Source organism: Papio anubis, chromosome 2 (assembly GCF_008728515.1).
Source record: "Papio anubis isolate 15944 chromosome 2, Panubis1.0, whole genome shotgun sequence".
In the NCBI taxonomy this organism is placed as follows: domain Eukaryota; kingdom Metazoa; phylum Chordata; class Mammalia; order Primates; family Cercopithecidae; genus Papio; species Papio anubis.
In genome coordinates this window covers 110,010,195-110,033,694 of record NC_044977.1, presented here as the reverse complement: position 1 = coordinate 110,033,694, position 23,500 = coordinate 110,010,195, and the positions used below count along the sequence as shown (strand labels likewise).

At 37.2% G+C, this 23,500-nt stretch overlaps 1 protein-coding gene across 9 annotated transcripts in view; it reads left to right on the top strand.

The window, feature by feature from the left end:
• The window catches only part of FXR1 (FMR1 autosomal homolog 1), a 66,472-nt gene that overhangs the window by 24,902 nt on the left and 18,070 nt on the right, over positions 1–23,500 (top strand). For all 9 annotated transcript variants that reach the window (XM_031662849.1, XM_031662847.1, XM_031662852.1 and 6 more), the window contains 7 exons: positions 9,215–9,286; positions 10,017–10,165; positions 10,387–10,480; positions 10,880–10,996; positions 12,952–13,122; positions 15,757–15,835; positions 19,795–19,904. In XM_031662849.1, the coding sequence (XP_031518709.1) occupies positions 9,215–9,286; positions 10,017–10,165; positions 10,387–10,480; positions 10,880–10,996; positions 12,952–13,122; positions 15,757–15,835; positions 19,795–19,904 (792 nt within the window). The remainder of the gene's footprint in view (positions 1–9,214; positions 9,287–10,016; positions 10,166–10,386; positions 10,481–10,879; positions 10,997–12,951; positions 13,123–15,756; positions 15,836–19,794; positions 19,905–23,500) is intronic.

Genomic DNA, 23,500 nt, shown 5'->3' with positions numbered 1-23,500 from the left:
AGGAATGATGTAGGTTTGGACATGTTCTAGAATTAGAAATGTGTGGCAGTCAGTTTTGAGAGTAATGCTTCTTATACTTTTTTGTTGTTTAGACACTTAAAATTGGTAGCGTGGAGTCTCAGATTAAAGGGAAAACTATTCTTGGTGGGGTGCTGAGGGTGTTGTTACAGTGTACTTTTTCCATTCCTGTCCAGGAGGGTCCTGCCCTGTTCCTGAACAGTGTCTGGCTCACCCCTGTGGTCTGCCTCCGCCTCTGTGAAGAAGACATTGATGTAGAGATTGAGTGATTTAGAAATTGAATCTAGTTTTTTTTCTTTTTAAATTTCACATTATGTTTTATGATTCAGCTCTGGTCATATTTGCTCTCTAAAATTTTGTAAGTCATCTGAAATTAAGATGTGATTTTTTTTTTTTCACTTTTGAAAAATTTGAAAATTCATATAAGGAAAAAGGAAAATTCATATAAGGAAAAAATCTTGCCACCCATAGGATTTTGTTTTTTTGTCACCGTTTATTAAGGATTTATCCATATTACCTAGAGTGTTTAGAAACTCTGAGTTAGTGCTTTCCCAGGTAATGTTTTGAAAGCCTCCTCCCCTCCTTTAAATTTAAAGTAATAAAACTTAATGTAAAAAATGAAATGATAAAAAATTATATAAAGTACCAAGTGAACCTTCCATCTTAATGTAGGTGTACTTGTCCACCCACCCTAACTTAAATCTCATTTACCAGAGTTGATTCTCTTGTGAGTTTTTTTGTTTGCATGTATAAAGGACATATTTAAGTTGAAAAAAATTGGGATTAAGTTATATATTTTTGACTTTTGTATTCACTTAATTAGGACTGCAAACATTTTCTTGTCTTCTCATTTAAATTTACCTCATTTTTTGTAACCACCTCAAAATTATTTGGTGTGGATATATCAAATTAAAAAACATTGAAATTACCAAATGTTTTGCTGTTAGCTAAAGAAAACAATGCGAGAATTGAAGTTAATATTCTTACGTGAATCTGGTAGTATTATAGTTCCTGTGAGGTTAAATTGCAGAATCAAAAGGCATGATATATACATTTTTAAAAGTATTAAAATGTACCATTTCATCATCCAAAAATGTCTTTGGAATTACCACTTTATAATTTTATTAACCCTGGAGGTATCTTTTTCATACGTTGAGTGACTGTATTATATTGTTCATATGTACAGTTTTGTAAACTTGGTGGATGGAAGCTGATGTCTCCTGAATTCTCATTTCCTTAATCATAATATGGGAACATCACTTAAATTAGTTTATTGGCTCTTAACCCCTTGTTCTGTGAATTGTCTATTTGTTTGTTTGTGTAGTTTTTGGGGTAGGAAATCCTTGCATTTTGTGGCTGAGTTTTATCTTTATTTTTATTTTTGAGACAGTTTTGCTTTTCTTGTCCAGGCTGGAGTGCAATGGCACGATCTCGGCTCACCACAACCTCTGCCTGCTGGGTTCAAGCGATTCTCCTGCCTCAGCCTCCCTAGTAGCTAGGATTACAGGCATGCGCCATCACACTTGGCTGATTTTGTATTTTCGGTAGCGACAGGATTTCTCCATGTTGGTCAGGCTGATCTCGAACTCTGTACCTCAGGTGATCCTCCCGCCTTGGCCTCCCAAAGTGCTGGGATTACAGGTGTGAGCCACCGTGCCTGGATCTGAGTTTTGATCTTTTTATGTTTTTTTTCCTCAGGCAATTTTATTTTTTATTTTTTGAGACGGAGTCTCACTAAGTTGCTCAGATTGTGCAGTGGCACAATCTCAGTTCACTGCAACCTCTACCTCCCGAGTTTAAGTGATTCTCATGCCTCGGTCCCTGAGTAGCTGGAATTAACAGGCGCACGCCACCATACCCAGCTAATTTTTTCAATTTTTAGTAGAGATGGAGTTTTGTGATGTTGGCCAGGCTGGTCTCGAACTTCTGGCCTCAAGTGAACACCTGCTTTGGCCTCCCAAAGTGCTGACATAATAGGCGTGAGACACTGCGCAGGCTTACTTTTACATTTTTGAATTATGTTTTTTTACATCTGCTTCCCTGCATTATTTTTCCCTTATATGGGGGCGTGAGGATGGGGAATCCTTTTAGATTGCTTCATATCTGATCGCCTTAGTTATGAAATGTAATTTTTTGGTCAATAAACACTTTTTCTTAAACTTTTTCTGGGATTGTGCAAAATAGCAGAGGTAAGCCTGACATCTAAGCTGATAACCTGTTGTTTTTTTTTTTTTTTTGTCGGGGTGAGATGGAGTTTCACTATTGTTGTCCAGGCTGTAGTGCAATGGCACCATCTCGGCTCAGCGCAACCTCCGCCTCCTGGGTTCAAGTGGTTTTCCTGCTTCAGCCTCCTAAGTAGCTGGGATTACAGGCATGTGCCACCACACCTGGCTAATTTTGTATTTTTAGTAGAGACAGGTATTCTCCATGTTGGTCAGGCTGGTCTCTAACTCCTGACCTCAGGTGATCCACCTGCCTCAGCCTCCCAAAGTGCTGGGATTACAGGCTCGAGCCACCATGCCCAGCCCTGATAACGTTTTTTTATAAGGTTTCTTCTTTGCATTTAGCATATTTGAAATTTTAAAAACCTGTTTTTGAACTGTGAGGTTTTCTGGTTTAGTATTCATTGTTAAAATAGGAATTGGCAAGTTTTTGTTCTTGTGGCATATGCCTTTCCTTTTCTAGTCATACGGTGGATTGTCAGGCATTATGGTTATGTATCTATATATTATATTAAAATGTTGGGATAGGCGCCTTGAGAGAAATTGGATTAAAAAAGAGAATAAAAATTATCTGAGGTAAGACACTCATTTACAACTTTTTAGGTTGTTGTTTTTTTTTTTTTTTTCCAAATTTTATTTTTTTGAGACAGCATCTTACTCTGTCACCCAGGCTGGAGTACAGTGGTGCCATCATGGCTCACTATAGCCTTGACCTCCTGGGCTCAAGGGATCTTCCTTGCCTCAGCTTCTCAAGTAGCTGGGATCATAGGCATGTGCCACCATGCTGGGCTAATTTTTGTATTTTTTTGAGAGATGAGGTTTTGCCATGGTGCCCAAGAGGGTCTTGAACTCTTGGGCTCAAGCAGTCGCCCACCTCAGCCTCCCAAAGTGGTAGGATTACAGGCATGTGCTACCATGCCCAGCCTAATTTAGTATTTTATTTATGTAAAAGATATACATGGATTATTTATTCTACTTTTTAAAAAGTTTTAAGTTTGATTCTTTTGGCCAGTCTGAAGTTTTTAGCTGTCTGTATTTGGACGTAGTTTTTCTCATCATACCAAGATACCAAGACCATTGTTAGTCTTACTGCTTAGGACATGCTCACACATAAAGGAGAGAAGAACATAGTCTTTGTTACTTGGTTTTGTCTTGCGGAGTGGGTTTCTAGGACTTGATTCAGTAAAGAAAGTTGGTAGAAAACTGATTTGTTAAAGTATCAGCCTTAAAGGTGAATGAGATAATACTATTATTTAGGTAGAGAAATCACATGTTCATTCCAGATGTTAAACTTTTCTAATGTGCGTTTTCTTAAAATGTAATAATACAAAATGGCAGATACATAATAGCAGTACTCAGTAAATGTATTTCACATGTTGAAAATGGGGCCTTATGGTTGATTATTTAGTTTAATAGTAAATAATATTTGGAAAATTTCTTTGGAAAAATGGAAATATAGTTAATTTATTGAAGACTGGTAAAAATTCTCTGTCTTTGATACTTTTAATTTGGCTACTTGAAAGACATAGGTTGAACATTATGAACTTCAGTGAAAAATTGATGACTTTAGGATCCAGATTGTAATTACATTTAATTCACTTACAGTTGTTTACTTGAGTTTAGATTTTTTTTTTTTTTTTTTAAACAGAGTGTGACTTGGGATCATTTGGTGGAAAGAATTCTGAAATAGGCTTTTGGAATTTGATTCTTCTTATTTATTTAGTCCTGCACTCCTTAAAATGATAGTGATTAAAATGAGTGCTAATGTGTTTTTAGGCTTCTCATCATGGTCACTCCACAGTCTCCTGGATTTTAGTATGTTAGAGCAGTGTGTGGGCCATTTTCTCAGAGTGTGAATTGTTCCTGTGAAATAGTTTGCAGAGTTAAGTAAAATCTGAAGAAAGGGAATTTTTGTGGGGTGCTCTTATTCAATGACATATTTGTAAATCAATTCAGTAATTAATGTTTAGGATGTAATACACTAGAGCACAGTTTTAATGCTGGCTTATTAAAGTGATATTGTGGGAGATATACTCTTCATTTTGTATAGGGTATGATTTGATCCATAGCACTAAAGTGGATCCAAATTAATAATGGTTTTTTTTTGTTTGTTTTCTTTTGTTTTGTTTTGAGACGGAGTCTTGCTCTGTTGACCAGGCTGGAGTGCAGTGGCATGATCTCGGCTCACTGCAACCTCTGCCTCCTAGGTTAAAGTGATTCTCCTGCCTCAGGCTCCTGAGTAGCTGGGATTACAGGCACCCGCCACCATGCCCTGCTAGTAGAGATGGAGTTTCACCATACTGGTCAGGCTGGTCTCGAACTCCTGACCTTAGGTGATTCACCTGCCTTGGCCTCCCAAAGTGCTGGGATTACAGGTGTGAGCCACTGTGCCTGTGCCTGGCTCTTTTTTTTGTTTGTTTTAGAAGGAGTCTTGCTCTGTCACCCAGGCTGAAGGGCAGTGGTTTGATCTTGGCTCACCTCCCAAGTTCAGGAGATTCTCCTGCCTCAGCCTCCCGAGTAGCTGGGATTACGGACACCCGCCCACCACCATGCCCAGCTAATTTTTGTACTTTTAGTAGAGACGGGGTTTTGCCATGTTGGCCAGGTTGGTCTCAAACTCCTCACCTCAGGTGATCCACCAGTCTCAGCCTCCCAGAGTGCTGGGATTACAGTTGTGGGCTGTGCGGCCAAATTTGTAGTGTTTTGATTCAGGCTCAGGAATTTATGTTTAGTCACTTTATGAGAGTAACTTGGTCTTTCAGGAGTGAAGTTATTAATGAAGCTTTATAGAAATGAATATTAAGTTTAAAATATTTCACTGTTCAGTGAGAAAAGCCTCCAGGCAGTTGAAAATGGTTTATTTAGGAAGCTAGATTCATGGATGGTTATGCTTTGGTGAAAATAGAATAAGGGGGTTAGGTAGTTTTAAGACATAACATTTTCAGCAAATCAGACTTGATGTACCCACAGATTAACGAGATATTCGAGCTGCCTCTCTGAGATAGTTATTTGAATGGGCACCTTCTTTTAGTTGTTAGGATATTCTTTTTGTAACCCTCAGTATACTTGGGAAAATAGTCATCACTGATCATTTACCACATAATTTTGTAGCAGAAATAATTAAAGGGTAGTAAGGTCATTATTAGACCTTATTCTTTCTTTTGAGACAGGGTCTCGCTCTGTCACCCAATTTATAGCATAGTGGCATGATCATGGCTCACTGCAGCCTTAACCTGCCAGTCTCAAGTGATCCTCCTTCCTCAGCCTCCGAAGTAGCTGGGACTAGAGGCATGCACCAACCACACCTGGCTAATTAAAAAAAATTTTTTTTTATAGAGATGGGATCTTCCTGTGTTGCCCAGGCTGGTCTCAAACTTCTGGGCTCAAGCAATCCTCCTGCCTCAGCCTCCAAAAGTGCTGGGATTACAGGCATGAGTCACTGTGCCCGGCCATTATTAGACTTTTTTTAAGGCCATTATTGACTCCATGCTGGAGTATAATGGAGCAAACACAACTCACTGCATCCTTGATCTCCTGGGCTCAAGCGATCCTTCCACCCCACCCCAGGCCCCCAAATAGCTGAGATTACAGGCACATGCCACTATGCCTGGCTAATTTTTGTACTTTGCATAGTGATGGTGTTTCTCCATGTCGTCCAGGCTGGGCTCGAACTCTGGAGCCAAAGTGATCTGCCCACCTCAGCCTCCCAGAGTACTGGGATTACGGGCGTGAGCCACCACGCATGGCCTTATTAGACAGTTTAATAAGAGTTTAAACATAGCAGGCCGGGCGCGGTGGCTCAAGCCTGTAATCCCAGCACTTTGGGAGGCCGAGATGGGCGGATCACGAGGTCAGGAGATCGAGACCACCCTGGCTAACACGGTGAAACCCCGTCTCTACTAAAAAATACAAAAAACTAGCCGGGCGAGGTGGCGGGCGCCTGTAGTCCCAGCTACTCGGGAGGCTGAGGCAGGAGAATGGCGGGAACCCGGGAGGCGGAGCTTGCAGTGAGCTGAGATCCGGCCACAGCACTCCAGCCTGGGCAACAGAGCGAGACTCCCTCTCAAAAAAAAAAAAAAAAAAAAGAGTTTAAACATAGCAAATCCAACTTTTTCATATTTTCCAGATTTTGATGATATATGTATCTACAATAAATGCAGTTGTCTAAATGTAACTAACTGCTCACTGTTACACATGAACCTAGGACATACCAATCTTACAAATACTGCTAGCAGATTTAAAATATATGTCTAATAAATTCTAGCTTATTCTGGTTATTCTTACAGTTAGATCATCAGAATGCAGTCCTTGAATACTTTGGAACTTTTAGTGGCATCTCATTCTATTGAGGAAGGGATAGCCATCTCTGCTGTAATTTTAGTATTTTTAGTCAATTGAATTGACTAATCTATTGAATATTTTTGCATTTCATTGTCTTTTTTTTTTTCTAGTTAACCTTTGTATGCACATCTGCTTTTGACATTTCCACTTATGAAGTACATTTCGGCATACAAACGTTTCTTAAAATTTTATCTTCAATTTTTATTTTACCTTGTTTTTTTTTGGAACAGAGTCTCGTTCTGTCACCCAGGCTTGAGTGTAGTGGCACGATCTTTCCTCACTGCAGTCTCAACTTCCCAGGCTCCAGCAATCCTCCCACCTTAACCTTCCATGTAGGTGGGACCACAGGTGTGCTCTACCACACCTGGCTAATTTATTTTGTATTTTGGTAGAGACGGGGTTTCATCATGTTGTCCAGGCTGATCTTGAATTCCTGAGCTCAAGCAGTCCACCCACTTGGCCCTTCAAAGTCCTGGGATTACAGGTGTAAGCCACTGCGCCTGACCACAAACGTCTTAAAAGATGAAAGAATACTGTCTGATACCCTTTTAGCAAACCAGGATGATCTGGGTTCTGGTTGGAGGATTTTGCAGTCTCAGTTGAGTCATTAACTGGATGAGAATGCACATCGTCTTTCCCTCTTCTTAGAAATACATTGTTTGAGAATATTCATCTAAGATGTCACCATCTGAAGACTTCATAGTCTGAGACTTTGCTTTGTAAGATGATTTCACATTTATCAGTAGAACCTAGTGTGCTGCTGTCTCTTTGCATCTGTTGTCTGATACCTCTACTAATTAGAAAGGCCTTCCTCTGTAAATTTTTCTTCTCTTCGCAATTATGAGTGAAAAATTCATAATTATCAACTGGTCAACGGTAGCTAAAAACAGACTACAAGGATGGTGTTTTTGATCTTTTGAACTGTTTTGAAAGAGATGTGATACCTTGGGCTATGCAGTAAGGAAACTGTATGAACATTAACAATTTATTTCACTGTTGCATCCTCTAGGTGATGCCATCATTCCTCTGTTCCATGTTAGTCTTTATTTAAAGCATAGCTGAGAATAACTGATGAATGTTGATGAAATAGTAAAGTGTTTCAAGACATAGGAAAAATAAGATCACTAGATTCTCCTTACATTTATAAAAGGGCCCAGTGAATACATACAATAATTACAGTATAAGGGTGAGTTTTATTCTAGTGTTAAACTTTCTTATTTTTGGAATATGTCTAAGGAAGAATATAAGTCATGAGATATTGATCCCTTTGAATAGTTAGATCTGTTTATAAAAGAAATGGAAAAACTAAAATTGAGTTTAATGGACCCTGATTGGTAAATTGGACTTACTGGTTTTTCTCATAGCTTTTTTTCTAATCATGGTGTACAGTAAAGTTCATTAGTAGGTTTTGGTTTATTCATTTCCAGTTCCAGTATTCCTACCACTTCCAAGATTACTCTCAAATCATCCTGATAGAAGCTTCAGGCTAAAAAAGTCTTTGTTTTTAGTTGTTTGCATTTATCTCCCAGAAGGCTGTTAATATCCACTGATAGGTTTCCTTGGTCATCTCTGCAAAGTCATTCAATCTTGGTTTTTATTGGTTCTTAGTTGTTTCTTCTCAGAAACAACTTTTCTACCTTTCTCTATATTGAAAATATAATGCATTAAAGAAGCTCTGCTGTATCATAAGAAATAACTCTAATCCCAAGTAAAAGCTTCTGTGACCTATTGCGTTAATAAAACTGATATTTATAGACATAAAGAATATAAGACTTGTTTTTTTGTGGATAGTTTTTGTTTTGTTTTGGAGATGGAATTTCGCTCTAGTTGCCTAGGCTGGAGTGCGATGGCATGATCTCTGCTCACTGCATCCTCTGCCCCCTGGATGTGATTATCCTGCCTCAAGTGAATCTCCTGCCTCAGCCTCCCGAGTAGATGAGATTACGGGCACCTGCCACCATGCCCAGCTAATTTTTGTATTTTAGTAGAGACAGGGTTTACCATGTTGGTCAGCCTGGTCTCGAACTCCTGACCTCAAGTTATCCACCCACCTTGGCCTCCCAAAGTGCTGGGATTTCAGGCGTAAGCCACTGTGCCCAGCCTGGATAGGAGTTTTGTAAGATACTTAATGTATTCTGCTAGATGGACTGAATGTGTGTAATTTTTTTTTTCAGTTAAACAATTTTTTTTAGTTCATTTGATTTAGGTTCTTCAGCAAGGGATCTAAATGTCATATCCTCGATGGAATTTAAAAATTAGGTTAATCACTTTCTGAGAACAAGTTTTAATATTAACAATGTGGACAGAAACAGGAAGACCTGTGTTTTACATTATTTAAAACTCCTTTGTAAGAGTATTTCTTTAAAATAATACTTATGTTTAGTAAACCTCATGAATGTGGAATTAATTTCCAAGAAGCTAAATTGCCCAAAAAAGTGTAGTTTTATTTTTAAGTAGTAAATTTAAATGTACATATCACTTTCATTAAATTGCATTTAATATACCAGTTTAAATAAAATAGCATTTTTGATTCTTAAGTTTAATGGGATTGGGCATTAAGAAAAAGTCATTATTTACAGCATTGAAATCTTTTGGGATGAATGGATATAGGCATTTTTTTTTTTTCTTCTCAGGTATATTCAAGAGCAAATGACCAAGAGCCATGTGGATGGTGGTTGGCTAAAGTTCGGATGATGAAAGGAGAAGTAAGTAATCTTCACACTTGCTTTGTGACTAGTTTCTTTTTTTTTTTTTTTTTTTGAGACGGAGTCTCGCTCTGTCGTCCAGGCTGGAGTGCAGTGGCCGGATCTCAGCTCACTGCAAGCTCCGCCTCCCGGGTTCCCGCCATTCTCCTGGCTCAGCCTCCCGAGTAGCTGGGACTACAGGCGCCTGCCACCACGCCCGGCTAGTTTTTTTTTGTATTTCTTAATAGAGACGGGGTTTCACCGTGTTAGCCAGGATGGTCTCGATCTCCTGACCTCGTGATCCACCCGTCTTGGCCTCCCAAAGTGCTGGGATTACAGGCTTGAGCCACCGCGCCCGGCCGCTTTGTGACTAGTTTCTAAGGAATTACCTCAGTGTTTGGTTTTTGTAAATGTTATTTCAACTGTTAGTTTTATTTCTGAAAGCCTACCTGAGAAATAGTTGATCACACATTTCCATTAGCATTTATTTCTGTTTGTGTTCTGTATTGGCAAACACCAAAGCTGCTCTCCAGAGGTACACCTCAAGCATGTAAGGACCACCAAGGTTCATGCTTGTAAGAACCTATAATCTAGTTTAGGCAAATCAGATTTATGTAACTAAGCTGTGCTTAGTGTTTATGCCACATGGGGGAGGGTCCATTGGTTAAGCTGAGCAAGGTAATTAGAACTTCATTTAAACTTCATTATTTTTGTTCAGATGGGATTTTTAAAGTATTTTGATGTCTTTTAGTTTTATGTCATTGAATATGCTGCTTGTGATGCTACTTACAATGAAATTGTCACATTCGAACGACTTCGGCCTGTCAATCAAAATAAAACTGTCAAAAAAAATACCTTCTTTAAATGCACAGTGGATGTTCCTGAGGATTTGAGAGAGGCGTGAGTAATTTTATTTACTATTGAATTGTTCTGTGAATTAAGAAGATTTTTCAGTCCTACAAAACATTTTCTCTAATGCCCAATCAAAACCTTGTGATGGAAAATCATCTTAATGAACAAAGGTTTTAGTGGGGGATGTCAAAATGAAACACTGACTTTGTATTATAACTCCTCTGAATTTAATCTCTTGAGGTCTTACACATGAATTAATTTCTCTCTAGGTGTGCTAATGAAAATGCACATAAAGATTTTAAGAAAGCAGTAGGAGCATGCAGAATTTTTTATCATCCAGAAACAACACAGCTGATGATACTGGTAAGATAATACCATATTATAAGGTAGCTTATTGATGGGTATTGCACAGATTTTATAATTAGATATTTCAAAAGAGAAAAGCTAAGGTCAACTTAGTGTATAGTGAATTTATTAATATAGTGTGGGAGAAAAATTTTGCAGCTATAAAATGTTAATTACATTCTTAACATCATAAAATTCTTATGTGTGAGATCCTGGATTTTTCCCAAATCAAGCATATTCTGAATAGCAGATCTAAATAATACAGGAATTCAGAAAGGAAAGTGTGATTACTCAGAGTAGTGTTAGATGAAAGAAGTATAGTAGATGAGAAGCAAGGAAGGCTTTGTATAGAAGATGGTGTTTGTGCTATTTGGAAGAATGATTAAAGTTTTGAGTAATTAGCTTGTTTGTTTATAGTCTGCCAGTGAAGCAACTGTGAAGAGAGTAAACATCTTAAGTGACATGCATTTGCGAAGTATTCGTACGAAGTTGATGCTTATGTCCAGAAACGAAGAGGCCACTAAGCATTTAGAAGTAAGTGGGTTTACTTACAAAAGAGTTTTCTGTGTCCCTTTTAGTTTTTGTCTGTTTTTGGAGACAGATTCTGGCTCTGCTGCCCAGGCTAGAGTGTAGTGGTGCAATCTTGGCTTACTGCAACCTCCACCTCCCAGGTTCAAGCGGTTCTGCTGACTCAGCCGCCATGTAGCTGGGATTGCAAGTGTGCCCCACCAAATCCAGCTAAGTTTTGTGTTTTAGTAGAGATAGGGTTTTGCCATGTTGGCCAGGCTGGTCTCGAACTCCTGGCCTCAAGTGGTTGCCCACCTCAGCTTTTCAAAGTGCTGGGATTACGGGCATGAGCCACCGAGCCTGGCCCCCATTTAGTTTTATATTTTATATTTTTCAAGTTCTTCGCTTCAAATGAAGGCAACCTAGGACCTCTGTTCCGTAACTATTTGGAGTTGTCGTGTCTGTAGAAGAATTGCTTTTCCATTTTACCTTGTATCAAACATAGCCTTTCCTTTGCTAAATGCCTGTTGACTTGTTGATAGGACTTAGATGACAGGTGCCAAAGAGCGAAGAAATTAGAGATACTCAGTAGACTGTATTGCTAGTTCTTTACTTTGTATTTAACCTTTTTATTTTTTTTAACTGCCTTGTCGTCTGTCAGTCATGATACCTTTCATCAGTAACTAGTTCACTGTAACAACTGTTGTGTGAGAGGAGAGGAGGACTAGGAGTGGTGTATCATGTGACATGTAGTATTAAAATATGAAGCTTATCATTATATCTCTGTCTTATCCTAAGGTACTCAGTTGTGTCCTGTTCTTTGCTACACTGTTAGGATACTTGTTCTTCCACTCACTCATACTTTCTAGATCTGGATGAATACACATGCATGCACACATTGTGTTGTCTTAGAGAAATTGAGATGTGTTTATTATCCTTAGGACAAATTTGGAAGTGTTCTCATTAATTTAAAAGTTCTGAACAAAGGATATGTGAACAAATCTGTCTGTATCTGGAAAAGTGTTTTAGCCTAATAGACGAATAAAACAATTTCTTTTCCCCATTCATTTTATGACATTAGATGAGTTTCCTTTATTAAGAGACTGCGTTTTTTTTTTTTTTTTTTTTTTTTTTTTTTCCTGTTATGTGGGTTTTCAGTGCTTTTTTCTTCTCGTGTTTTTCTTTACACTGTGGTAAAGTGCATATGAAACTTAGCATCTTAACCATTTTTAAGTGTACACTTAGTATTAAGTATGTTTACATTATTGATCAATCTTCAGGGCTTCTCATATTGTAAAACTGAAAATCTGTACCCTTTAGACAGCTGCTCATTTTCCCCTTTCCCCAGCCCCTGGCAACCATCATTCTGTTTTCTGTTGCTATAAATTTGACTATTTTAGATACCTCATGTAAGTAAAATCATTTTAGTCTTTTTTGTGTCTGGCGTATTTTACTTAGCATCAAGGTTCATCTGTGTAGCATGTGTCAGAATTTCCTTTTTAAGGCAGAATGTATATACCACATTGTGTTCATTCATTCATTGATCTGTGGATTTGGGTTGCTTTCACCTCTTGACTATCGTAAATAATGCTATGAACATGGATGTGCAATAAAACATTTTGTGGCCACGTGTGGTGGCTCATGCCTATAATCCCATCACTTTGGGAGGCTGAAGTGGGAGGATTGCTTTAGCCCAAGAGTTCGAGACCAGCCTGGGTAACGTAGTGAGAGCTCGTCTCTTTAAAAAATAAAAAAATAAAAAATTAGCTGGGCTCAATGGTACGTGCCTGTATTTCCAACTATTCAGGAGGCTGAAGTGGGACGATTGCTTGAGCCCAGGAGATGGAGGTGGCAGTGAGCCATGATCATGCCACTGCACGCTAGCCTTGGTGACAGAGTGAGACCCTGTCTGAAAAAAAACCATACAAAAAAGCCATTTTGCATTTTGATCTTTTATAATACTAATTTTCCTTTTTTATTAGTGCACAAAACAGCTTGCAGCAGCTTTTCATGAGGAATTTGTTGTGAGAGAAGATTTAATGGGCCTGGCAATAGGAACACATGGTAGTAACATTCAGCAAGCTAGGAAAGTTCCTGGAGTTACCGCCATTGAGCTAGATGAAGATACTGGAACATTTAGAATCTACGGAGAGGTAAGTTCTCTTTCTCCTGCCTTGGCCTTTACTATAATGTATTAACCATCTATTGTTTGATTATATTTTTATCTGAAATTCCAGTTTCCCAGTGAAACATTTTTGAGGTAGAATTTATTCAGTTAGCATCAGTCAGCCTAGTAGTCATTACTTATGCAGCTGAATTGAAGTTAACTTTGTATTGAGGGGAGTGAAAGATTTACTAAGTAATTAAATATGTAGTTTTTAAAATTGAAGTTTCTTTTTTTTTTTTTTTTTTTTTGAGACGGAGTCTCGCTCTGTCACCCAGGCTGGAGTGCAGTGGCCGGATCTCTGCTCACTGCAAGCTCCGCCTCCCGGGTTTACGCCATTCTCCTGGCTCAGCCTCCTGAGTAGCTGGGACTACAGGCGCTCGCCACCTCGCCCGGCTAGTTTTTTGTACTTTTTAGTAGAGACGGGGTTTCACCGTGTTAGCCAGGATGGTCTCGATCTCCTGACCTTGTGATCCGCCCGTCTCGGCCTCCCAAAGTGCTAGGATTACAGGCTTGAGCCACCGCGCCCGGCCAAAATTGAAGTTTCTTAACTGCTTCGGAATTTACTTCAGTTTTATACCCATAACAAATAATCTCTCCAAGTGTTTTTTTTTTTTTTGGAATGTTTACTGTGTGCCAGGCACTGGCAGGAGTAAATGGCATATATTAGAATAGCTTTTCTAGAACTTGAATTTGTATAATGCTTCGTCACTGGTTAATCATGACGTTTGCAGGGGTAGAAAATTAGTAAGTTATTTTTAAAAAGTTATTCAGCCAGGTGCAGTGGCACACGTTTGCATTCCCAGCTACTTGGGAATCTGAGGCAGGAGGATTGCTTGAGCCCATGAGTTTGAATCCAGCCAGAGCAACGTAGAGTTTAAAAATATATATATAAATTTATATATATACATATACACGCACCTTATCTGTATTTTTATGTATGTAAATTAAGACCATCCTTCAAATTTGAGTAACTGGATTTTTTTTTTTTTTTTTTTTTTTTTTTTAAAAGAAACAAGGTTTTGCCATGTTGCACAGGCTGGTCTGGAACTCCTGAGCTCAAGCACTCCCCCTGCCTCAGCCTCCCAAAGTGCTGGGACTGTAGGCATGAGCCACTGTGCCTGGCCTGGAGTTTTTTTTGAATGACAATTTTGTGTCTTGACTTTTCATACATAGCTCTTATGAACAGCTTTTTTCACATGGTAAAGCTGACTAGAGGCTTTACTTTTAATTTTGAAACCTTTAAAAGTAGACAGTATAACATAGTAATTAAGGCAGCCAAGCACTGTGGCTCATGTCTGTAACCCCAGCAATTTTGGAGGCTGAAGCAGGAAGATCACTTGAGCCGAGGACTGAGAGGCTGCAGTGAGCTATGATCGTCATTGTTCTCTAGCCTGAGTGACAGAGCAAAGTTCTGTCTTGTTGAGAAGAAGGAGGAGAAAAAAAAAAAGGGCTTTGGAGCTATACTGCCTGGGTTGGAATTCACTTTAAGTAGGCCACTTTGAGTAGGCTTGGAGTTTGTTACTTTGCTTCCTTGTATAAGTGTTCTCATTATAAAATAATAATAGTGCTTACCTTAATATAGTTCTTAAAGATTGGATACATTATACAAAATGTTGATTGCATATGGTATATCACATAGTGTGCACACAATAATTTGAGCTATGGTTTTAAAATTAAAAAAATTATTTGCTTTTTTAATTTTTTTAGAGACAGGCTCCTTGCTCAGGCTGGAGTGCAGTGGTGTGATCATAGCTCACTGCAGCCTCAGACTCCTGGGCTCACGCCATCCTCTAGCCTCAGCCTCTTAAGTAGCTAGGACTATAGGCATGTACTGCCATGCTGGGCTAATTTAAATATGTATCTATATATTTTGTAGAGAGAGAGCTTTCCTATGTTGCCCAGAGTAGTCTTAAACTCTTGGCCTTAAATGATCCTCCTACATTGGCCTCCCAAACAAAGTGCTGGGGTTATAGGTGTGAGCCCACTGCATCTGGCCTTATCTGTGGTTATTAAAGAACAAACGTTAAAAATGAAAATGACTTAATTGAGAAGTAGAAAGTCCATGTAGAGACTCACTCCCAAACCTCTAGTCGTTTAAAATTGTACTCATTAGAAATTAGGAATTTTGATGATCTTACCAGTGGGTGCTTTTAAAAAATGCATATCTGCAAAAATAGCTTTTTAAGTCATATACCTGATTTTGAGAATAAATAAAATAATTCAGACAATTTGAACAATTTGTATTGTTAACACTTAACATGAGAATTTCAACCTGGGAGTATAGACTAGTATATTTAGGATTGGGTTAAAGTTTTGGCTGTTCATCAGCTGTGTAATTTAAACTCTGACACTAAAATTCTCAGCAGCTTAAAGATTTTAGAGATGTTATTTTATTTTTGGTTTTAATAGTACTGACTGATTTGGGATTTTTAAAAATGATTTTTTTCTTAAGTACTTTGTGAATCACTTCACCTGAAATCTCTCACCAGTGGAATGAGCATAATCTTTTAGTAGAATATAATCATTCAGAATTTTCTCTTTTCTCATCTTTTTGTTTTGGATTATGGGTTGCTTCAAGATTGAAACAGGATTTCATTTTTACTTTTCCCCTCATCTACAGAGTGCTGATGCTGTAAAAAAGGCTAGAGGTTTCTTGGAATTTGTGGAGGATTTTATTCAGGTTCCTAGGAATCTCGTTGGTAGGTACTTTTACTAAATGTTAAATAAGTTAAACATTAGTTACATATAGCGACTTAATTGAAAACTGGTCTTGTAGTCTGATAACCTTATTCCAGTTTTGTGTAGATTTATTTAGATGGCAATAATTCTTTTTTTGGTGATAACATTTTGTGTAACTTGTTATTGTCATATGTTAAAAAGTAAAGATGTTTCTTCTGTACAAGATGACCCACTAATAAGGCCCAGAGTTTTTATAACAGTTTGTCATTACAGTTTTTCATCAGCCTTCTCATCCCTTGGGATCTTTCCTATTCTCACTCCTTTACTCTCTTTTTATCATTGATATATATTCATCAAAATTATGATAGTACTTTTTGAGAAGGTATTTGTGGTATTTGTTTTGTTTAGTGTGGAAGAAAAGTAACAGTGAACTAACAATAGGGTAATAAACTTCTACACAGTAGGTCCTGAATAGTAGGTTGTCACAAGGCATAGAATAATAAGGTAAGAACTTGTGGGCAGGAGAGAAGGATGATAATATGAGGGGTGATTTCACTGTTAATTATTTGACACCATTGTTGAAACTGTTGTACCCATGGATTATAGTTAAGTGACAAGAATTTGCATTTGAAGTTAGGGTTAAATGAGCATTATAGGTTGGAGTGAGTTCATTTATAACTCTGTTATTAATATGCCCTATATCTATGCTGTCTGTCTTTTTGCTATTTGAGGCAATTGGGAAGGCTTTCGTTATGTGTTAAGTACACAGTGACTATACTAAAAATTGACTCTCTAAACATTTAATATAAAAAGCAGCATCAAGATAATGTAGTGAAGTTTACTAGAAGGGGGATGAGTTTTTGTTGCCTATTATCTCTCATTTTTTTTTTTTTTGACGCTAAGGAAATACTTTCAGCTTCTTGGGTTCCATTTATAGAATGTGGCTTATTCTGCCTTTAGGAAATGTTTAGCCACAGGCGTTCTATTTGTTAAATTGTGTAAAACAAACATTAATAGAAAAATTTTTAAAAAAACTTCCATTCTAAAAATATTTTTTTTTTTGGCCATTAATAAGTAGTATATTCAGGAAAAGTAGTTTAAAACACAGAAATTTGTGTCTTGGAATTTAACTGTTAGTATTTATGAAAAAAGCCTTTTTTTTTTTTTCCCCCCTGAGATGGAGTCTTGCTTTGTCACCCAGGCTGGAGTGCAGTTGCAGTGATGCACTCTTGGCTCACTGCAATCTCTGCCTCCTGGGTTCAAGCGATTCTCCTGCCTCAGCCTCCCGAGTAGCTGGGACTGTAGGTGCCTGCCACCACGTGTGGCTAATTTTTGTATTTTTAGTAGAGATGTGGTTTCACCATATTGGCCAGGCTGGTCTTGAACTCCTGCTCCTGATCTTGTGATCCGCCCACCTCAGCCTCCCAAAGTGCTGGGATTACAGGCATGATCCACCGCGCCCGGGTGTAAAAAGCCTTTCAGTTCTGCTCAAACATTTGGATAGGTATGACATTACTGCCAATTGTGTAAGCTCTACTTTATTAGTTCTTGGTATACCGTTGTTCACTATAGACTGAACTGCTGGAAAGAGGAGATGTTAAAATTCAATATAAACTTGAAGAATGTTGTATAATTATACATAGGTAAGGTGCACAATGTTATCAAATGTTTATCAGTATCAAATGAAATCACCTTTGATAAGCTGCTTTTGAAAAGGATGCCCTTTTAAAAAATCGTAATTATTGACATCTGTCAGTACTAACATTGTGGTAGCTGCTGTACAGAATGTAACTTGAACTTAACTAAGGTTTCCTCACTTGTAAAAATGATTTGGCAATGGGTTTGTGAAAGGGAACCAGGTTTCTTTTCAATCCAAGTCTATCCGTTATAAAAGATAGCCTTGGTCTTAGAGAGTTGTAGTAGGTATTGTGAGTAAAAGTTTCTGATATTTCAAAAATAAGAAAATTGGGTATATTTGTAGTTCTCTGTTCTCTTTATTCAGTGAAGTGGTGAGTACCTGTTGTCTCTTTTCCTGTATCCTGTCTATGTTGGCTTTGGTGATGCGGGTTGTGTGCTGTTTAGGAAATACACAATAGCAGTAACTATTACACATTGGTGAGATACTCAGGAACTTAGTACAAGAATTTCTGTTGGTTGTCATGTGTAAAAGTACAATGTTTCCCTCCATAATGTTTTATGGATGAAGCAGTCTTTTGAAAAATAGTACGTTTTTAGTCCAAATGAAAGAAAAAGAGAACTGAGGAATAAAAGGGAATGAGAACACTTGGTAGGTAAGTTCCAAAGAGGATTACCTTATACATTCATGTTCTGAGAGTTCTAAGACGACCATTCCCACCCCTCCCAAATCAAAGGGAAAAATATCTGAACATTGGTTTGAAAATGGTTCAAAACCTTTCACCTCCAGAAGCCTTCCTTAATCACTTCTCTCTGTCCCTTCAGCATTTATATTCAGTGCTCAATTTATACTGCAGGTCTGCTTCAGTTTGTCAATATGGTCTGGAATTTAAACTATGGAAATGATCATATAAAATATTGACGGTCTCTGGTGGGACTAAATAAAACTTGCAGGTAGGTTCCTGCCAAGGACCCCAGAAGGGTGATGGATGATCACTCAAAACTGGTATAGTTCACAAGAAGGAAGTGGCAGAAGTTCTGGGGGAGGAATATGGTATATCAACCTAATCTTTGTTTTTCGAAAGACATTTGCTTGTTTTTAGCAGGGTCAAGGATGGAGTTGCTGCTTGAGCTTCACTGTGTTAACAATGAAAGTTGCTTTTATGTGCTGCTGCTAGGGCTGCTCAGAGAAGATACACGTCATTTGAATTCCCTGCCCTCGTTTTTTTTTTTTTAACCTGTTCAATTGCTACTGCTTTTAAATTTAGGGTTATTAATGGGGAAGGAGGCTTGAGAGTAGGAATACAAGAGAGAAAAACCCATTATAGTCCTTTTATTGTATTGACCAGTCTACTGTTGTCATTGTTCTTATTCATTCTTTAATGGAAACTGTTCAGGCATGCAACAGGAAAATCTGCCATTTTAACCCCTTCAACCAAGGTTTAAGTTTTTGTGAAAAGTGATTTATTTAAAAAATTGAGGATGTGGACTTGATAACAAATATGCTGTTGCTGTTCATTAAGGGGTACATCTGTTCCATATGGTGAAAGTTACTTGAATAGTACTTGTTAATAGGTACACAACTCAGTGTTGCTTTGTTATTTATGTGAGTATATGCTGATCTTTAGATAGTCCTTTAGGGAAAGAGAGCCTTTTGATCCCTTTGTTAATATACTCAATAACTGCTGTTTGACAGACTTGTAAGTGTAGAAAAGTTAAATATTTGAATTTTATGTCATTTTACAGTATTTTATACTTAGCAAGACAGCGTATCATGTGCATGCTTTATGTTATTTTTTTATATAGCTGTGAAGTACTTGAAAAACTTCTTGGTATAAAATGTAATACATGTAAATACTCATTCTAAAGTTATGTTCAAGTCATAGAAATCTCTTTTACAGATAGAAACTTGAAAATAAAAGCAAGATTGATGAATTTGTTACTTATGTGAATTAATAAAGTGATAATGATTAATGCCAAATTAAAATAGTTTTCTCTTTGCCTTTATGTATATATCCAAGGTTTTGAAATGGGTTGGATGTTTAAAAAATATGAAAATGATATAAGCATATTTTAAAGTCTAGATTTTGAAAATTTCTTACATGCGAGCACTGTTTGTCAGTCCCAGTTAGTAACCTTAGGCATGCTGAAAGAGGAGTAAGTTTCAGACCAAGGGTAAACTTTTTTGGTAGTCTATAGGGTGAGTTAATTGAAAGTAAAAAGATGGGAGCGTCACTTGATGGTTGTAATTTAGTAGCAAGTTACAAATAATTTGGGGCTGACACTGAAAGAATAGCAGAATTGATTTTTAGCTTACCATTATATTTGTTTTCTCTTACTAAAGGAAAAGTAATTGGAAAAAATGGCAAAGTTATTCAAGAAATAGTGGACAAATCTGGTGTGGTTCGAGTAAGAATTGAAGGGGATAATGAAAATAAATTACCCAGAGAAGACGTAAGTATTTAAAATGTAATTTTTTCCCTCTTTAAAATGTCCTTTTTTTGGCCAACTTAATAGTTGTAAACATTTTGTCTGTTTTATCTGATACAGAGGGTTTTTCTTTCCTTTTTAAAAATTATGTTTTTATAACAATATTTCATACACTTAAAAAAGTCATTTTCTACTGTGTGGGCCTTGTTCTTAGTTGTTTTGATAGTACTTCAGTAAAAAAAGTCAGTTTTGATATAAAGATTTCTATTTGATAATCTTAACAGTTATTTTTCATACGTAGAGTGTAAAGCTGTAGAACTTGATACTCCCAAAGAGTTTTTTTTTTTTAAATTTCAATAGTTTTTGGGGTACAGGTGGTTTTTGGTTACATGGTGAAGGTTCTTCAGTGGCGATTTCTGAGATTTTAGTGCACCTATCACCTGAGCAGTGTACACTGTATCCAATATGTAGTCTTTTATCCCTCATGCCCCTCACAAACTTCCTCCCCGCTGAGTCCCCAGAGTCCATTATAGCACTCTTTTGCCTTTGCATCCTCATAGCTAAGCTCCCACTTAGAATTGAGAACATACGATATTTGGTTTTCCATTCCTGCGTTACTTCACTTAGAATAATGGCCTCCATCCAAGTTGCTGCAAAAGACGTTATTTCATTCCTTTTTATGGCTGAATAATATTCCATGGTGTATATATACCACAGTTTTTTTGTATCCACTCATTGGTTGATGGGCACTTAGGCTGGTTCCATATTTTTGCCATTGTAAACTGTGCTGACAAAGGAATTGTTGATTGTACTCTCCTTAACTATTTTATACAATCTGAAAGTATTGACTATTTCTTAATTGAAATCATTTTATGCTTTTACATTGCTGTAGAATCTGAAAGTATTCATCATTTCTTTTTTCTTTTTCTTTTTTTTTTTTTTCTTTTGTGGAAACAGAGTCTCACTCTGTCACGAGGCTGGAGTGCAGTGGCACATTCTTGGCTCACTGCAACCTCTGCCTCTCTGGTTCAATCGATTCTCCTGCTCCAGCTTCCTGAGTAGCTGAGACTACAGGTGTGCACCACCACCCCCAGTTAATTTTTGCACTTTTAGTAGAGATGGGGTTTCACCAGGTTGGCCAGGATGATCTCAATCTTTTGACCTTGTGATCCGCCTGCCTCCGCCTCCCAAAGTGCTGGGATTACGGGCATGAGCCACCGTGCCCGGCCTTGACCATTTCTTAATTGAAATCCCATTATGCTTTTACGTTGCTATAGAATCTGAAAGTATTGACTATGTCTTAATTGAAATCCCCTTATGCTTTTATGTTGCTATTTTGGTTGTAGCTTTCTAAAATTTTTTGTCTTCTTTCTTCCCACATGTTGATATTTTGTCCCTAATTTTGTTCTTTGCTCCTTTTACATCATTTTAAGGATCTCACATTGATGGCTTTAGTGATCAACTCTATATACTTAAGCTTTGTGTTCCTGAATGTAAGACAAGGATTTTTACAAAATCATCTCTCAGAAAGCAGTACACTCACAACTTCTTGAGCTTTGCACAATAGAGTATTGTATGGGGAGTTTGTTAACCTGTTGGATAGAGGATCAGTCTTTTAAAAAAGAGAGAAAACTATATATTTAGCCTAGCCAAGTATTTAGTGTTGTAAAGATGTCAAAGATAGCCACTTCCTTTATTCCTTTTAATTAGAATGTGGAGGTGAATATACTAAGAATGAATGAGGAAAACAAATATTTAGGTATCATACAGATGAATACTTGTCTCTTGGAATGCTATTTTCAGTGATTTCATTCTACACTGCTTTAAAAAGTGCAAATCTTGCATAACTTATTCTTCATAAGTACTCCTGTCCCATTTTGCATTACTTTAAGATGGCTTAGATAAGGATTAAAACTGATGGTCTTATGCCATTATTATTGTCATCATTTTAGTTAATGCTTAGTATAACTAACGGTAAGATGAATGGTGAACCATTTGGCATACAACCAGTGCCTAACAATTGGTCTGAAAAATCATAGTATTTATTGGCCAGGGCCATTAAATTGGTCAACTATGAATTTCTAAGCTGGATATTAATGTCTTCTCTTAGCTTGTTTTATTCCCAGTTGCTTTTCGGTATTTACTGTTTTGTAGTAAGTGTACTCTTCTTGGTTTCCTTCATAAGTAAGAATTTACTGTACTTTCTTGTGTTTGTAGTTTTAGCCATTGTTACTGTCATTTCTATGCCAGGGTTAAGAGACGTAAATGCTTACAGAGGCCAAGCAGTTATGTGATTAGACAAGTTGGAATGTATAAGATAGGGATGGAAAGGACAGTGCCTTTCTTAATGGGGAATGCATGCCTTATTTGTTGCTACAATGGTATTTTTTGAGAAGCAGGAAACCTATAATATACAGAATTTTTCAGTTTTCAAAATACTGCATGCTAAAATAAATCTGAAGGTTGGTATTGGCTTATTGGGAGCCACCATGTCACAATTTAAGTTGGAGACTCAGTCTATAACTTGTTTACTCTAAAGACTTTGGTGATCTCTCCCTAGCCTGAGATGACCTTTCCTGCATGTATACTATAGCAATTATTGTCTTTATGATTGGGTTTTTAATGATAGTCTTTCAGTCTTACTTATGTTTTGTTTTCTGGTATATGTCTCCAAACCAGTTATGAACTCCTTGAAATCAGGAAATCAAACCTGAACTTCCGTATTCTCCAATCTCCCCTATGACTATGAATTGAATAGAATGGGCACTTGATAAATATTTTAAGACATTTAAACTTAAAAAAATTAAGTTTCAGTTTTTAATTATTAAAGTTTACGTAAAGGTTAGAATAATACAAATGAGTATAATATCAGAAATAAATGTGTATCTGTGCCTTGTACATGTCTCTCCTTTCCTCTCCATGCCTACTAGGCTTTAACCTGTTTAAACTACCTTTGTATGCTTTTATTTTGCATTAAAAACAATGCTGCAGTCAACATCCCCTGTGACTCTTTGCCAACTATAACTGGAGAGGAAATTCCTCAAAGTGGATGTGATAGATCAAAGGTTTTATAGTATTTAAATTTTTAGAGCTTGATAATTACTTTCTCACACATCACCACCACCAGTGTAGGAAATAGGTCTGTTTTCCACATATTTGCCAATACTAGGTTTTATTAAATTTTAGTTAATACCGTTACAGTAAGCGTACACTTTATCTTTCTATATGTTTAAAAGACATTTTTTTATTTTTCTGTAACCACCTTTTTGTCCTTTATGTATTTTTTGTCTTTAGTATCAGTGGGTGATAAGACCATTGCTTGTTTCTTTTGACTTGATTTCTTTTTATCCTGAGCAGGCATTTTAAAATTTTTATATTGTTGGATTTTTTAGGCTTTTGCTTTATGACTGGATTTTCTGTCATGCTTGGCAAGGTCTTTCCTGTTCCTAGATCAGAGATCTTAATCTCCACTTGTTTTTGTTGTTGATGGTTTTTAGTGCATAAACTTTTTGCTCCAGTTTGTTGTAAGGTGTCAGGAACAGGGATTCAGATTTTTCTTAGTGCTAAGTGATTATCTCAGTGTCACCTATTACATATAAATAATCAGTTTTTAGTATTAA